Here is a 17,085-nt window from a genome sequence, read left to right as displayed (position 1 = left end):
AAGAACCTGAGTCGATATCAGTTTTTAAATTGAGGTGAGCACTGCTAAATTTAGTATCACCAGCTTGCTGAAGTGAGAAGCTGAAAGGATGAAGCACAGTAAACAAGAGAAAAGCATGTTCAAAATTAGGCGATGTATCATGAGTTCTAAGAGTTGATTTTCTCAGGATTAGTATGAATTTTTCTGAATTCATAAATTCAGCTTAAAAGGTATACAAAAAAGTAAATAAAAAAATATTCTAAGTCCGAAATATCAGTCAAGAGATGATAAATATCTTTGTCCACATTTGGCAGAAAGACAAACATTTTCTAGGTCCCTATCATATAAAATTTTAATGATATATTGAAGATCAAGTCAATACATTGACATTCAATGGGCTCATTTTCGATATCATGCTACTGTTTTTGAAAAACAAAGCTGATAGATGCACGTTAGAAGCCATGAAATAAAAAAAAAACATTTTAGACAAAATTCTATTTCACTTTTTTCTCCTTCTCTATCTCCAAATAATACCTCCAGAACTGTTGCTATGAAGAAAGTTACTTCTCAACTTTCACAAAATTAGGATACGCCTTATATTGTGTTCCTGTAAGGAACTTTCTAACTTTTGAAATCAACTTAATAAAGTATACTGGCACTAATAACAATTTTGTTGAAGGGGCAGTGTAGAAGCGTAAAGTCTATTCTTTCCTTATGACAAAAACATCTTATTGGATTTGAAGATAGTTCACTGCAAAATGCTATACATTATTTCTTCGTACATTTTGATGTTCCTTGTAAATCTTCCTTTTTTCCAAAAAATTACTCTTTTCCCCCTTTTCTCTCCCTCTACTGGCATATTAATTAGGACATATTGTCTTTTCAGCCACTCAAAGAAAATTGGACAGTCAAGATTTCAAGCTAATGACAAAGTTGCACTTTTTCTATTGGATTCTTAGGATATTTGTTGTGCGTCTGTTGAACGGATATTTGTTGAACGGATATCAGTAAAATCAACCCAATTACATCAGGCGTTGCTTGGTTCTCATAGATGTATTATTTTGTAAACAGAAAACTAGGCAACACCGAAACTTGAAAATTTGTGAATATATCCTTCATAATCCATTGTTTCCCGCACGAAGGAACGTAACTCCATTTTAAGGTTGCAGAATTGATTCAAACAATTCCATTTTTTACAACATTTTACTTGTGGAATTTTCGTACAAAATTTTTATGATTTTTTCATGAGATCAGAGGAAAAATCGGTGAAGTTTTTGGAGTTACGCTTGAGGGGACGATAACAAATCTGGGCATGTTTAAAGGTGTTAAGGAGATATGTTCTCTGCTAAAAAAATAAAATATGAGAGGAAAATAGGTAACTTAAAATGTAATTAGGCTGATTCTTGTCCAGCTGAATTCGTCCATCGTTCTTCTGATAAAACAGAACCCGAAGTGTAAGTCTAAAATTAATAAGGAGTAGATTTTTGACCAGACCTTGATCAGGAAAGAAATGGTGATGAATATTGAGAAGATAAACATTCCACCAAGACCATACAGATGGAGTGTGCGCCGGCCTAATCTGTCCATTAACGGCATCGTAATAATCGTCATTGTCACCATGATCACACCAATCCCTGGCGTCATGAATTTTGCTGTCTCCTCCGAAAGACCAGAACTTACGAACAAGCCTGTCGAGTAATAAAACACCTGAAAAAAAAAAAAAAAATTGTCGTTAAAAAGCAACAAGGACTAAACTGTACATGCATGGGGTAATAGAGTAGAATAAAATCAGAAGGAAAAATAGAACAAACTTGGGAGAAACTTGGATAATCAGTACCGATGAAAAGGCAAAAAAATTAATTTCTCGGTATTTGTAAAGAGTAAGAATACGTTCAGTATTTCAGAAATTGTAAATAATGAATCATGTTTACCTCCGGAGCAAATTTTGAAGAAATACGTTATTTTCAAAAGTCTCATTTATTGATACTTACGTTATTTTCCAAGAAATCGGGGAAAAATATTAGCTAAGTCATTTTAGTCCTCTGACACTAGACTCTAGATGATTGAGAGTGAGAGATGATCAGATCATATTTGTCTCAAATAATTCTACTCTGCCGTGCTAAGGAAAAATATTGTATGAAACAATAGACATTGTAAAATTTTCATGGATAAAACACATATTTTCTGGGAAACTTGGGAATATTTCTGTACTAATTTTTCAAAGAATTTTATTCGCAGATTAATCTAAAAAGCCAGTTAATTTCAAGAGTAAGTACTCTTAACTTTCCTTAAAAATTAATATTTTAGGTGGAGAACTTTTGGCAAAACCCATATGTTCATACAGTGTTTTTACTTAGCATGACAGTATTCAACCTTGCTTCAAGTTTTTCCTGACTTTTAAATTTTGTCACCTATGCAATGATCAACCGGATCAGTTGAATGAAGCAAAAACTATTTTGAAAACTTTGAGGAAAAAAATTCATGCATTTCTTGGTGGAAATTTTAGAGAAAAAACCATTTCTGTGAGAGTATAGAGTTGTTGTGGATGTGCGTAAAATGAATGCTAACCGCATTGATTCCTGACAATTGTTGCGAAAGTTGCATCACAACACCGATGATTAAGGGAGGTCGGAGAGTACGAGAACACAATAGTTGAGTCATGGATATCGTCGCCTCAGCTTGCTGTGCCCTCTGTTCAGCTCTCATTTCTTCGATGTCCTCCTCAATTTGATTGGAGGCGCGCAGCCTTCTCAAAGCTTTCCTTGCTTCCTCTTCCCATTGTTTTGTAATTAATAGATACCTAGGAGACTCAGGACAAACGGGGAGCAGGATTAATTGGAGAACAGCCGGACAAATTGCTAAACCTGTGCAACAGAAAGAAAACGAGAAATTAAATATGTGTCAGGTGTTTTGAATCAATTAAAAAGGAAAATAATGTAATAAACAGTATGTACATATTCAGGGTGTCTAGCTTTTTTCATTTTGGGAAATTCTGATTTTTCCTGATTTTTTACGGCTAAATCCTGATTTCATAATTTTTCCAAATCCTGATTTTTTGCAGAGAAAAATTAAAATTTCTGCATAAGCGTCTGCGAAAGCATTACAAATACGACCAGACAGCCGATTTTTCTAAAATCCTGATTTTATGATCGATTTTTCCTCAAATTCTGATGAAATCGGGATTAAATCCTGATTGACCTCAAATCCTGATATAAACAGGAAAATCTTGATGCTAGACACCCTGCTATTAGTAACTTTTACAGAGCATTAGGGCGCTCTACGATTCCTAACCACCGCTGGAATCTGTCAAGGTAGAGATTTGCCCGAAGCTGACACCTCTCCATCTCTTTTTGGATGCCATCCATCAACTTTTAAGCTGGACGTCCTCTATGACATGATGAAACTCGGAAAACCTCTACTTAGTGTAAGAAACAGGTTTTGATCGAATGTAAAGGCACCTGTCAACTCAAGCTTTTGAATGGAGAATTTGCACACAAAAATTTTATTGCTGCATCTTGGAGTGCCTAATGATCTGAGTTCGCAGTATTTTTTATAATTTTTTTCTGACATGGGAAATTGGAGAAAAATTGATTTAAAAGTGAGAAAATATGCTGCCTTGTGACATCATCTGGCGGCATTTTTCATTTAAACACATGTATTTTAGCAGATTTAGTCTGCTGATAAAGAATAAAAATCACGGAAATTTTCAAGAAATTACATTGACTTGTTTCCCCAAGAAAAAACAAAGTGTGACAGAAAGTCTGTAACGTTTCAAACGGAGAAACATGATGGTGCTTCAGCCATCAAAATGTTGATTGCGGTGTTTCAAAATTTCTGATAAGGGTATAGGTGTGAGCCATAATAATTCTTCATAGCAACTTTTCTGGTACAAACATTTAAATGAAAAAAAAAATGGACGCAGAAATATTTAGCGCTGTACGAAGGATTATACAGAAAAGTGATGTTTTATGGTGCAATCAACACTATTATTTTTCTAACAAGATTTGCTTGTTTTTGCACTCCTCCAAGTAGGTTTCATCTTCATCTTGCATCTAGAGGGAGATGATAAATGCAGAAGAAATACTCTAAAATTAGAACTAAACCTTACCTAATAGTAAAGGCCAACCATCGTCAGTACCAAGTATTTGCTCAATACCCAGGATCTGAGAAATTAGAAGGCCAGTGGTTACGGCAAGCTGGTTGACTGTGCCTAAACCACCTCTTAAATTTAAAGGTGCTATTTCACTAATGTACATAGGGACTAATGATGTATTCAAACCTGCAAATAAAAACAAAGATTAAACATTAAAACATTATACAAGTCCACATAAAAAATCTTGAACTATGGGTTGTTATATTGTAAGTTTCCGGCCTAATGAAATAAAGCGCACAAATTTATTCTCACGTAGGCTCTGGGAAGCATTGAGTTATATGAACAACAAGGCTTATCTGAGAAAGCATTCAATGTCAGAGGGGTGACTAACGCAATCCCTAATGTTCCCATGGGTTCTCTTGGAGCTAATCAAATTCCCAGAAGGGTTCATTTTTTTCACCTCTTGAATATTTTTTATTTTTTCCTTTCAAATCTAAAAACCTCCCTTGTCATAAATATTTGAGTATATTTGAGTATTATAGTTTTGTTTTGAGTGTTTATAAAATTTAGGGCAGAGGGGTTCAAATTAATTATTTCTATACATTAAATTTTGGCATAAATAATTAGAAAAATTGCATTCAGCGACTTTGAACTCATAAATAATTGTATCAAATCAGCAAACAATTTATATTAGCAATCCATTGAAAAGTGCGATCGATTGAAATTAAACAATTCTAGTCTAATTCTGAAGCATTAGCGGCAATGAAAGTAGAAAGAAGATTTTTGATCCTTCTTCTCTTAAAATCGATATATTGCAACCACATTAAAATGTACTGATTTCTTTGTGAAAATCAAACTGATTTTTTTCTTGAAATTTGTTATCCATAATGAAATTCCCTTGCATTCCTTTGAGTTTGATCAAATTATTGAGCAGACATTATCCAGTAGTGTTCTGATTCTATTAGTTATTCAAAACAATATAAATCATTTGCAATATTAAAAATATTTAAAAATATGTTTTGTATCTCTCAATTAAAATTAATCAATATTTAAACAACACAAGCAACTAATACTCACCACAAGTTACTCCAATTATAAAACGACCAATAAAAATCATTTCATAGGAGTGAAAAAATTTGGCGAATCCCATTAGAGATGCACCAGCAATACCTACAAAACTATTGAGCAAAAGACCTCCCTTCCTGAAACACGAAACAGTATACAGAATAAGTAAAAGCAGAATTTTAATTTCAGTAATTTAACAAAAAACCCTCTGAAAGAAAATTTACTGTTCCGTACATCTAGATATGAAATGAGCTAACGAATCAATTAAACCATTGTGGTACATGCTTCCTATCAAATACGTGTAATTTTTTCAGCAGCCTAAGATTTTTTCCTTTGTTCCAGGTAAAAATATTTCATACCTTTTGAGACAAAAATTTGATCCGATATTGTGTTTTTCATCAACAATTAAGAAATTTTTAGAGTTATTGAGCCAATGGATGTATTAATAAGGACTATATTAAAAAGAAAAAAATATTTCACAACTTGTTTATACATTAAAATTCTTTTTCATACAATGGGCCTGTTGCAAATTTTTGAACAAAAATAAGAGTTGTTTCCTATTGATAAAGCCTCAAAAATCACGATGAGCGCATCGGCAAAGTCTGAAATGTACTCATAACTTCACAATCTGCGTAAGAAATTTGCATTTTTTTGAGCTTCCCGCTTCAAAAACGATACTACAGCACAGAAGAACATTTTGTTAGAGAAGTTTCTCCATTGTCGGCAATATTCATCATTGCCAACGCTTCCGCAGTTCCGCGCGTAATTCGAGGAGAGTTCAAGGTCAATCAAGGCAGGCGAGGAAAATATGAACGTAAACACACCGATTGATATCTGGTCTTATTCTGGTCAGATGTTATCTTGTCCTACCACACGTGTCTTGACAGATTGCCGTCAGCCATAATGAATATTGCCGACTATGGAGAGACTTCTCCGACAAAATGTTCACCTGTGCCGTAGTATCGTTTTTGAAGCGAGAAGCTCAAAAAACCGCAAATTTCTTACGAAAATTGTGAAGTTATGGGTGCATTTCAGACTTTGCCGATGCGCCTCCTTACATCTTTCTGCTTCGAAAAAAATGTTTGCAAGTGAATGTGATCTTACCTTCCAAATTTGTTAGCTATCAACCCACCACTGAAACCACCAATCATACCACCGATTGCAAATATTGAGACAGCAAATGAGTACAAAAACTGCACCGTCTCTTCTGAGATATCTTCACTGTATTTACTTTTGTACACATCTTTCATGAAATCTTTGATGTTCTGAAACAAAACCATAGTTTGATGAAGTAGGGTCGAAAAAATTCAAGATGAACTGATGAAAATTTCCTCAATACTTTTTATTATTTAGGTACTTATTTATGCATGATGAATCATATGTTCTCTTCAAAATTTCATAAGGAAGATGAATCACATAACAAGGTCTAGGAATCAACTCGTAAACAAGATTTAAGTGTTCGCGATTAATGTTAAAAAATAAAAGTGATGTTTCTATAATTTACCTTCCATTTTATCTACGTTTCAAATCAAAAATACTTTTTCCCGACTTAAGCGCCGAATAGCAATGAATTTCTAGGAACATTCTTTTTACTTTTCATCTACGGAGTAAAAATTTTGGTTGACAATTGATCTCTTAGTTAGGTACTTAATTTTTAAAACCATCCTGTTCATGGTTCCTTTTCTAGAAGAAGTTTAATTAGACTTAAATACATCTCAAGGATGTCACTAATGAAGAACAAAATAAAAACAATTATGAGTACATGGTAAAGTTAATGCTTACATTTTTATCACTCTATTATATAAATGTATCATGTGATCATACGTATCTTAAAGTAAAATAAATAAAATTGTTTGGGCCGAATACAAATTAATTTTAATTTTTATTATAGAGGCACTAATGAATAGAAAACTAAATTAGGAAAATTTTAGTGACATTCAAGCTTATCGTAAATTGAGAAAGTGAAGAGCATCCAAAAAAAACATTTGCGACTCACTTTTTCTGGTGCGTTTATGACTCCTGTGTTGTATCCAAATTGGAACATACCCAGCATAGACGCAAGGATGGTATACGATAAAAAGAAGGTAAGGCCCTGCAAACAAAATAATACCACACATATTAATACGACGTGGAGATACAGTAACAAATTTTAAGCCGATTAGGGAACAAATTTTGTTAGGTTATTGAAATGAGACAAAAATTCTCGTCAATACAAGTGTACATCAAACGTTACTAAAAGCAGATAATACTGGAAAAACAACCCAAAACGAAGTTGAATTTTGAACTTCTAACTTGGGCTAAGTATATGAGGAAAAAAAAAATTAGATCAATAATGCAAAACAATCATAAGTAAATTAAAATAATAGGAAAATAAGAAATTACAAAAAGATATAATGAGATAAAAAAGAAAAAAAAGGATCAAACTACAGATCTGAAAAAATTAAAAACGAATAATGATTTAGAGCCACTAGCAAGGCTCTGATGAAAAGTTTTAATGAATTAGTAGGAGTCACAAAAAATTAAAGGAAAAGAAACAAAATTCAAGTAGTTAGATAAATGGACAAAAAAAAAGGGAAGATTATTAATGGTCACTCAAAAAATAATAATAATAATTAGACAATTACGGTAAAGGAGGCATCCAATTAAAACGTAATCGTAGGAAACCAATAAGAAATCTGAAAATAAAGAAAAAAGACATTAACAAACTGAAAAAAAGACAACAAAAATTTTGAAAATTATAAATGAAAATCAAAAAGAATCAGTGGCAAAGAAACTCAGCTGCAGACTGCAATTCTCATTTTGGGCGGATAATAAATGAAGACAATTTCACATCAATCCCTAGAATTTTCCTCTTTCAAATAAAGTTGTGTAGAAAAATACTGGACTTCTTGTCCCTGCAAGAGGCGAATGTTTTTTCCCCTCTTGACCCTTTCTCTTTATTATACTGTAATTCTGCGCTGGAATAATTCCTTCCATATGAAAAAGAAATCGATTTTAAGATACTTGAAAAAAGGCAACTGAAAAAAATTAGGTTCGAAATTCTTTCACACCTCTTTAAAAGCGTTTTTCTAGATCCTCTACTATTGTGCTAAAAACCTTTCTGATTCATTCCGTACTTCTTTTCAGATTAGTGCTTCTTCATATTTATTTTTCTTCACTTATTTTTCTCCTGCACCTACTACCTCACTTACACCTCCATTTTATTCCTCCTACTTCTTCGCTTCTCTCATTTATTTCCTCTTTGAACAGTGATTTTAAGTTTTATCATAATATTTTAATAATTCTGTAATTATTATAAACTTGAAATCAACAAAATAAATTTGACTTTAAACTGTCATCTAAAGCACTTGTGCAGTATGACTCCAGTTCCAGATTTTTCAATCCATTTCTCTAACAATGAAGGGTGTCCGGGAGTAAACATACTTTACTTTCGGGATCGATTTGCCGGCTCGAAATATGACTTTTTTTCTCTTTACACATATGTCCGAAAACGCCTTATATGTGAGCTATGCGCTTCCCTGGAAAAAAAAAAAAAAAACACATTGGATCTAGAGTCTAGACTCTTAAAAACATCGACAAGAAAAAATACTACTGATTCAATCGGATTTTTGCTTAAATCAAGAACCAAGCCTCTTAATTTGAGCGGATTTCCTTTTGATTTCAGCTTAAATCTGATTGAATCAAGGGTATTTTTTCTTGTCAATGTTTTCAAGAGTCTGGAGTCTAGACGCAATGTGTTTTTTTTTTCTAGTGTTCCTTTGCCATGCGCCTTGCTTTCCTACAGTCTTTGCAGTAAATATTGCCTACCCAGCAAAGGGCTTCGAGAATCTGAAGCTTTTTCAAAGCTCTATTGCGTTAAAATGACACGTTTCCAGAAAATTTTGCGCAGTGTCAGCTCCGCTTGATTTTTTGCGCTCTTTCACGTGCCGTAATCTTTTTTCCCAAACATCATCTACCAAAAAAGTTATTGCAACTTTAAAATTCGGGAACGCTTGTGACGTCGTTTTCCAAAGACGTCCGTCCCTGAAATTACGAAAAACGAACAGTGCGCTAAAAAGTACCCCTCTAACACAGAGTTTCGTCCTACTTACGACAAAAGAACGAGGAGTTACATCAATTTGACAGAAAACAAATGGCAACTAAGGAAGCGCATAGCTCGCTTATGAAGTATTTTCGGACATAATTGAGGCCCCTGGTTCCAAACCCGGCAATCTCCACTACTCTGTCTAAAAATTGTGCAATCATATTATTTTTCTGTGAAGAACGATCAAAACATCCAGCTGTTTTTAAAATTTTCCAAATTTTCTCCCTCAACAGAAAATTTACGAGAAATCATAAACATGTAGGTTTTCCCGGTCTTTCACTTTTAAAATTATACGATAATGATCGCACAATTTTTAGACAGGGCAATGAAGATTGCAGAGTTTGGAACTAAGTGTATAGATAAAAAGGTCATGTTTTGAGCCGAAAAATCGATCCTGAAAGTTAAGTACGTTCATTTCCGGACACCTTGTATTGTGGCGGTAAAAAGACAGGCGGAATTTCCGTACGTTCCCAGTACTTCCGGACCGCCCTCAAAAAATGAGTACTGTTACCGGATACTCCAGACTACACCGAATAAAAAAAGCTACTGAAGTAACATCCCGGATGTTAAAAATCTGCGCTACAACTCTTGAATGTTGATGTACGCTACGGTTATTCTATAATGCATGACGAACCAGCAAATAGTTGCTGATTGTCAATGATCAAAGGCTTACTGATTACCATGTTTATTCTTGTGGTGGTCTCCAATGTTTCACGGCGTTCCAATGCATGTCCTTTGCTATTCCGTGATACTCCCTTGGAATTCCATGTAGCCCCACGGAATCTCCTGCTGCCACCATGGAATCCCATGCAGTCACCACGGAAACCCAAGGAGTCACCATGGAGTTCCGTGTCTCCTCCATGGAGTCTCCATGGAGTTCCGTATCTTCATCATGGAATTCCATGAGAAACAGCCGGGATACCATGGAATTCCATGAAATTTTTTTAGCAGGGTTGATAATTCAACGTAGCCAGGATGTTACTTTTACAGCCAGAGTATTCATAACAACATTCAACAGTTGTTGCGCAGATTTTTAACATCCGGGATGTTACTTCAGCAACTTTTTTTTTTCGGCGCGGTGGAGTTCCTGTGGGTTCAAGCAAGGGTAGAATGAAAAGAGATGAAACCTGTTCAAGTAATCTAAGTTTGCGCCGATGGGTCTGTTCCGCGAGCCGATCCACGTACTCCCGGAGCTCCTCGATCTCCTCCTTGACCTGCTGCACCGTGTCCAGCTCATTCTTGATGGCCACCATGTCTCGCTTCACCTCCGACACTTCCGACTGACAGGACTCGACCGACTTGGTCAGCTGCTGCAACTGCGAGCGGATCTCGGATAAGGCCACCGAAGTTTCCAGTTGTTGATCTCCCACCACGCCACGTGTTTGTAGTTCGTCCAGTTTTGCACTCAGGTTCAGGCTCATTTCACTCACCTGCCTCGTCAGACTGGACAGAAAAACAAAATAATCCATCAAATTTACATGTGTAAACAAATAGGGAGGGATTTAAAACATGTGTAAACGAGGCTAAAACATTAAAAAATACCAAAAGGCAGGACGTTCCGAGCCGTTACCGGCTCTATTTCAGCTGCATAAACACGAAAAATAAAAAACAACACTAGAAAAAAAACCACATTGGATCTAGAGTCCAGACTCTTGAAAACATTGACAAGAAAAAATACTCTTGATTCAATAAGATTTAAGCTTAAATCAAAAGGAAATCCGCTCAAATTAAGAGGCTTGGTTCTTGATTTAAGCAAAAATCCGATTGAATCAAGAGTATTTTTTCTTGTCGATGTTTTTAAGAGTCTGGACTCTAGATCCAATGTGTTTTTTTCCAGTGAAAATTAAGTGGCGACCTCACTGAAGTCGCTGCGCGCTGTCATGTAACCTCTCATGTATACGAATAAAATAAAATCATAATAGGCGAAAATAAGTTTTCTTTCCAAAATTCTAACTTCAAAACTTCTAACTTATCTCCTGTCAAAATAACCCTACATTTCAAGTTTCAGGCAAATGCATTCGCTAATCTCGGTACGGCCAGCGCGATTAACGCCTACAAGACTGCAAGTATACTTCACGCATTGCGCTTACGGACCGTGGAGTACGTGCACTGCGTGAAGTATCCCAGTAGTCGGTGTACGCCTGTACGCGCAATGCGTGAAGTATCCAAGCAGCCTTGTAGGCGCCATTACGCGCCTCGCGCTGGCCACACTGTGTTTGAGTGTACTCCGCCGTGAAGAAGGACTTGTGGTTTATGGATGAAAACTATGCCAACTTGCAGAGGGAAAATGCCGCATGAACCATCGTCTGTCGCGAAATTTCCTTTGGTACAACGCAGATTGCCTGAGCTGAGAATCGAGATTGTTTGACCCTTTTGAAGATTTGCCCTCAGGCTTTATCCGTAAGGCAAAGACATCTCAGGGCTCAGTGAGCGGATTTTTTTTTTAAAAAAAGAAAAATCTAACGTTAATTTGTTTTTCTCGTGTCAAAATACCCCCAAACACCGACTGTCATACAGATACATCGGCAAAAAACTGGTGCCAATTTTCCGCCATGTTAAACGTTAACCGGGCACCATTTGGAAACGGTTTAAGCTATTGACTCCGGGTTTGCGCGATAAGTTTTATTTCGTTCTCTCCTGAAAGAGGTGCCACAAGGGACGTCTCCCCATTTGAAAAAAAAAAAAACAGGTGAAGTCCGTTGTTCCCGAGGTGAACCCCTGACAATTTTAGGGAAACCAAAAAGTAGCTACATTTGACCTAGAAACATTCTTCAGGTTTCATGTCTGTACCTCAATCAGGTAAATAGTTAGAGGAGGTGGAAGAGACTTTTGGATCACCCTGTGATCCTGTTCCCTGCGTTCGATTATTGTCATTCCTATCCTCCTTACACTGTACCCTGTAAGTACAAAAATACTGATACACCCATCGATGAACATTTCCGATCATTCCAAATGGACCACTAGACAAGGTACGAATTTCAGCATTCTGATCCATATTTCGTAACTAAAAGTTCACGTAGAACACGATGCGCACAACAAAAATTACCGCAATCAACTCCTTACGAAGATATTTAATGATTCTTGATGCGTGAATTCAAACCACCCGCTCATGAAAACTCAACGCTCTACGTGATTCACATCGCGCACTAAACGTTATCATGACAATCTCTGCGATATAAAAATCTGGCAACCTCAATCTTGACGCTTTGGCTCAGCTATAGCAAATTGCTAATAGTTTGAACAAAACATGATGGGAAATGAACATTGCTCGATTGAGAACTGCTGAAACCGTTGTAAGCGCGATTTGACTCACGTAGAGCTTTGAGTTTCTTGTGAGCGGGCAGTTCAAATTCCTCGTAACCAATGTGTAATAAAAACGTTAATATCTTCGTTAAGAGTTGTTTTCAGTAATTTTTTTTGTGTGAATCGTGTTTTACGTGAAATTCTGGTGAGGAAACATGTATCAGATTGCTTAAATTCGTACCTTGTCTAGTGATCCATTGTAATAAAGAACTAGATTTCCGACGAGAAGAGATCAAGAAAGCAAGGGCGAATAAGGATTCCTGAAAAGCTATGAAATCAATGGATACACACAGAATGCTCGGAAGAGAAAAGCGGTATCTCGAGGAAAATTGTCTTTATTCTCCAAAGATGCGATGCGTTTTAAAAACGAGCGCTGGAGACGGAAGGGATAATAGGAAGAAGGATCATATTTCAGGGACAGTTCCCTCTTCTTCTCTAGGTCGGGGAGAGAATTAACGGTGCAGTAACAGCTCAGGGGGCGCTATTTTCGCGGTTGCCCTGTGTGCTGAGAATTTCTCGATTTTATCAAACACTGAGGGATCGTTTACAAAGGTTTCCACAATTTCTTCAATTTCTGATTCTTCCGCTTTTCCCTCACTGGAAAAAAACACATTAGATCTATAGTCAAAACTCTTGAAAACATTAACAAGAAAAAATACTCTTGATTTAATCAGATTTAAGCTTTAATCAAAAGGAAATCCGCTCAAATTAGAGGCTTGGTTCTTGATTTAAGCTTAAATCTGATTGAATCAAGAGTATTTTTTCTTGTCGATGTTTTCAAGAGTCTGGACTCTAGATCCAATGTGTTTTTTTTTCCAGTGCTGTCTAACTTTGCTTTTCCCTAACTCTAAAATTTTCAAATGCACGGAAAAATATTGAATGTTGCTTCAGCATTTATAAGGTTTCAAAAATGCTCAACAAGTATAAGTGCTGATTTTACAATTAAAATATTTTAGGTCAACCACGTCCACGGTTAAATGAACAAATTCAATGTTAAGGCGGCATTTGATTTAATGTAAAACCAACATTTGATACTCGTTGCACAATTTTTCCGAGTGAAAATGCTAAATATACATTCGATTTTTTCCGTATTCCTTGATTTTCCCTGAGATTTGAATTTTCTCATCTTAAATTGTATATCCCTTTCTGCTGAACGATGCTTGTGAAATTTCCTGACGTTTCCCACGAATTACCTGACTTTTCCAGTAGTGGCGAAGCGTGAATTATACAGGGTGATCCAAAAGTCCCTTCCACCCCCTCTAACTTTTTACCTAATTGAGGTAAAGATTTGAAACTTGGGGGATATTTCTAGGTCAAAGGGAGCTACTTTTTGGCCCCCCTAAAATTTTCAGGGGGGCCCCCCTTGGGGGGACAACGGCCCCCAACTTTTAATTTTCAAATAGGAAGACCCCCTTTGTGATAGCTCGTTCGAAAGAGCATAAAAAAAGAAAACTTTTCGCGCAAACCCGAAGTCAATATCTCAAACCGTTTTAAAATGGCGGCCGGTTAAAGTTCAAAATGGCCGAAAATTCACACCGGTTATTTGTCGATGGATTTGCGCAAAAATCGGTATGTAGGGGTATTTTGACACGAGAAAAACGAATTTGACGGTAGATTTTCAAAAAAACCGAAATTTCCAAAATGGCGGCCGGTTAAAGTTCAAAATGACCAAAAATTGATTTTTTTAAATTCTAAGTTCAAATTTGTTTATCTTATGCCAAAATACTCTCAAATTCCAAGTTTTAGGCAAATCCATCAGTAAAAAACCGAGGTGACAATTTTCGGCCATTTTAAACTTTAACCGGCGGCCATTTTGGAAATTTCGGTTTTTTTAAAATCTAACGTCAAATTCGTTTTTCTCGTGTCAAAATACCCCTACATACCGATTTTTGCGCAAATTCATCGACAAATAACCGGTGTGAATTTTCGGCCATTTTGAACTTTAACCGGCCGCCATTTTGAAACGGTTTGAGATATTGACTTCGGGTTTGCGCGAAAAGTTTTCTTTTTTATGCTCTTTCGAACTAGCTATCACAAAGGGGGTCTTCCCATTTGAAAATTAAAAGTTGGGGGCCCCCCTGAAAATTTTAGGGGGGCCAAAAAGAGCTCCCTTTGACCTAGGAATATCCCCCAAGTTTCAAATCTTTACCTCAATTAGGTAAAAAGTTAGAGGGGGTGGAAGGGACTTTTGGATCACCCTGTAGATTATTCCCTATTTTAAGCTATGGTGAAAGATCGATTATTAAGGTGTTCGGTGTGAGCACCCTGTCTATCAATCTTTTTCCACGGGTTTAAATGTAGATCAATCGATATATCACAAAACAAGCCACGCCACTGTTTTTCAGGTAGTTATCATGTCCCTGACTTTCCGCGACTTTCCGGGTTTTTCAGACCACCGAAAACCCTGATTTACGTATTGCGCAACACGCTTTATTGTTTTTGCAACTCCTCCTCCTTGTAACGTACTCATAATCAGGGTGTCTAGTATTTTTTAATTTTGAAAAATCCTGATATTTATCTGATTTTCCTGATATTGTATAAAAAATTCCTGAATTTTTCATTTTGAAAATTCCTGATATTTTCCTGATTTTTCTCGACTCCTGGCACGGTAGGAAAAAAGCAGTAAGACTTTCTCCGCTGAGGAGATTCGCGTAAGAAAAATTCCTGATAAAACGTCCGATTTTTCCGATTTTCCTGATTTTTTCCTGATCGGCCAAAATTCCTGATATTTTCCGATTTTTCCAGGTTTTCCTGATGCTAGACACACTGATAATGCAAACTGAAATGCGCAGGGGACGATTCGCCAATAATTCAGGAATTCATGAAAGGCACTGGGTTCACGATTGCGTTACAGAGGGGAATGGAGTAAAAAAGGGGGAAGGGGCTGGAAAAAATCGTAATGCAACATTGGAACGCCTTTCATATGAGTTCATGTTTGCTACAGAAACTTAGCATTAGGATATAGATCTAGATGTATGCCGGCGTTTTGAAAAATTAAACCAATAAAACATCATCCTGTAACACGCACAACTGACCCATTGTTGCCGTGATGTCAAAGAGATCAGTAATTCAAGAGATAAAGTTTTGGGACAGTAGACCGGGTAGCATCTGAGTGAGAAACTGCATGGAACAAATCCTTGATTCGTAAATTAGAAATTTCAACTCCAAAAATAAAAATACCTCCATGCTACACATTATTCCAATAATTTTAATTTCTATCAATCCAGATATGATAATTATTTAAATCTAAATAGTTTATAAAAACATCAATACGTGGAGGGTTATCATGTTAATAATAAAATTTATTATATGTATAATTAAATAATCAATAAGCACCCAAAACACCCTTAAAACTTGTTAGCATGATTAAAAATTGATAATTTGCGTTTTGAAAACACCAAGAGGGCCTCCGTTCCATGTTCGGCGAGACAGCAGTATGTGCTATCTTCTGGATTCATGCAGATTATGTTTTTGACCGACCATGAGCAAATTTTGAAGTCAGAAACTGGCAGGAAAGGACGAGGATTGGCAAAACTCGCGAAAAAAGTGGAATTGCTGCTGCGTTTGAACTGGCGTACATTTTTGCGCATTTATTGCTGTTTCGTGGTTCTCATTATTTACAAATTAGACGACTTCTGCTCTTTAGCTTAACCAGTCGGTTCGTTTAAAATAGATTAGTCGAACTTTTGAGGGAAACTCGATTGAGGAAATTAATTTCTTTAATCGATTCGGTCGTTACCACGAACATAAAAACGGCATAATCGATCGAGAAGTTGTGACCTTTAACAAATCGTCGTTCCTCTCACGAAAGCACGTAACTACATTCCGAAGTTGCCCAATTCCCCCTCGTATATTGTATTTTTATCGAGAATTTTGGGCATCTGAGACAGGAAATTTCTCTGATTTTCCTTCCGATCTCATTGGAAAATCAGGAAAATCGGAAAAAAGCACGCGTAGTCTTGTGAATGTGAATCGTTTGAGTCAATTTTGCAACTTTGGAATGAAGTTATGTTCTTCCGTACGAAAAAAGACGAAACGGAGGAGGGAAGTACAATTATTGCAATTCCGGAAAGACCAAATGGGCAGTCCCTTAATTACGTAACGCAATTTTCCGGTATTTTTACCCCCCCCCCCCCCCCCCCCTGTAACGCTTTAGTGACGTAGGTCGCTATCCTTTAACAGGTGAAAACAAAATGGCATGACGCTCTCCTCGACTCCCCCCCCCCTCCCCCCAAGAGCATTGCGTAATTTAGGAACGGTCCCCAACTGAGAATTTGAAAAAATGCATTGTATCTTGCGACTCGAAAAAGTTTTCAGGGTCAATATTTTTCTAGACTAAAGCCTGAAACGCGTTTTTCTCACAATTACAAATGAGTTAAATTTCCACCCCCCCCCCCCCCCAAAAAAAAGGGGAAAAAATGCTCATTTTAAACATTTAGCAAGGATAACTTAAGCTCATGACAAAGTTCTCAGGGTCGTTATTTTTTCGGACTGAAGTTTGAAACGCGTTTTTCTCAAAAATTAAGAATGATTTGATTTTTTCACCCCCTCCAAAAAAAAA

The 17,085-nt window shown here is 36.4% G+C and overlaps 1 protein-coding gene across 5 annotated transcripts in view; it reads right to left on the bottom strand.

Annotated features, from left to right (window-relative positions):
* The window catches only part of Glut1 (Glucose transporter 1), a 204,750-nt gene that overhangs the window by 9,695 nt on the left and 177,970 nt on the right, over positions 1-17,085 (bottom strand). For 4 of the 5 annotated variants that reach the window (XM_072304974.1, XM_019052167.2, XM_019052175.2 and 1 more), the window contains 7 exons: positions 10,349-10,664; positions 7,134-7,229; positions 6,242-6,402; positions 5,150-5,274; positions 4,088-4,258; positions 2,548-2,843; positions 1,474-1,686 (listed from right to left, as the gene is read on the bottom strand). In XM_072304974.1, coding sequence (XP_072161075.1) covers positions 1,474-1,686; positions 2,548-2,843; positions 4,088-4,258; positions 5,150-5,274; positions 6,242-6,402; positions 7,134-7,229; positions 10,349-10,664 — 1,378 coding nt within the window. The remainder of the gene's footprint in view (positions 1-1,473; positions 1,687-2,547; positions 2,844-4,087; positions 4,259-5,149; positions 5,275-6,241; positions 6,403-7,133; positions 7,230-10,348; positions 10,665-17,085) is intronic. The other variant, XM_072304977.1, reaches the window with a different exon arrangement.

This window comes from Bemisia tabaci, chromosome 10, assembly GCF_918797505.1.
Source record: "Bemisia tabaci chromosome 10, PGI_BMITA_v3".
In the NCBI taxonomy this organism is placed as follows: Eukaryota; Metazoa; Arthropoda; class Insecta; order Hemiptera; family Aleyrodidae; genus Bemisia; species Bemisia tabaci.
Note: the sequence above shows the minus strand (reverse complement) of the source record. Positions and strands in the feature narration are given on the sequence as shown.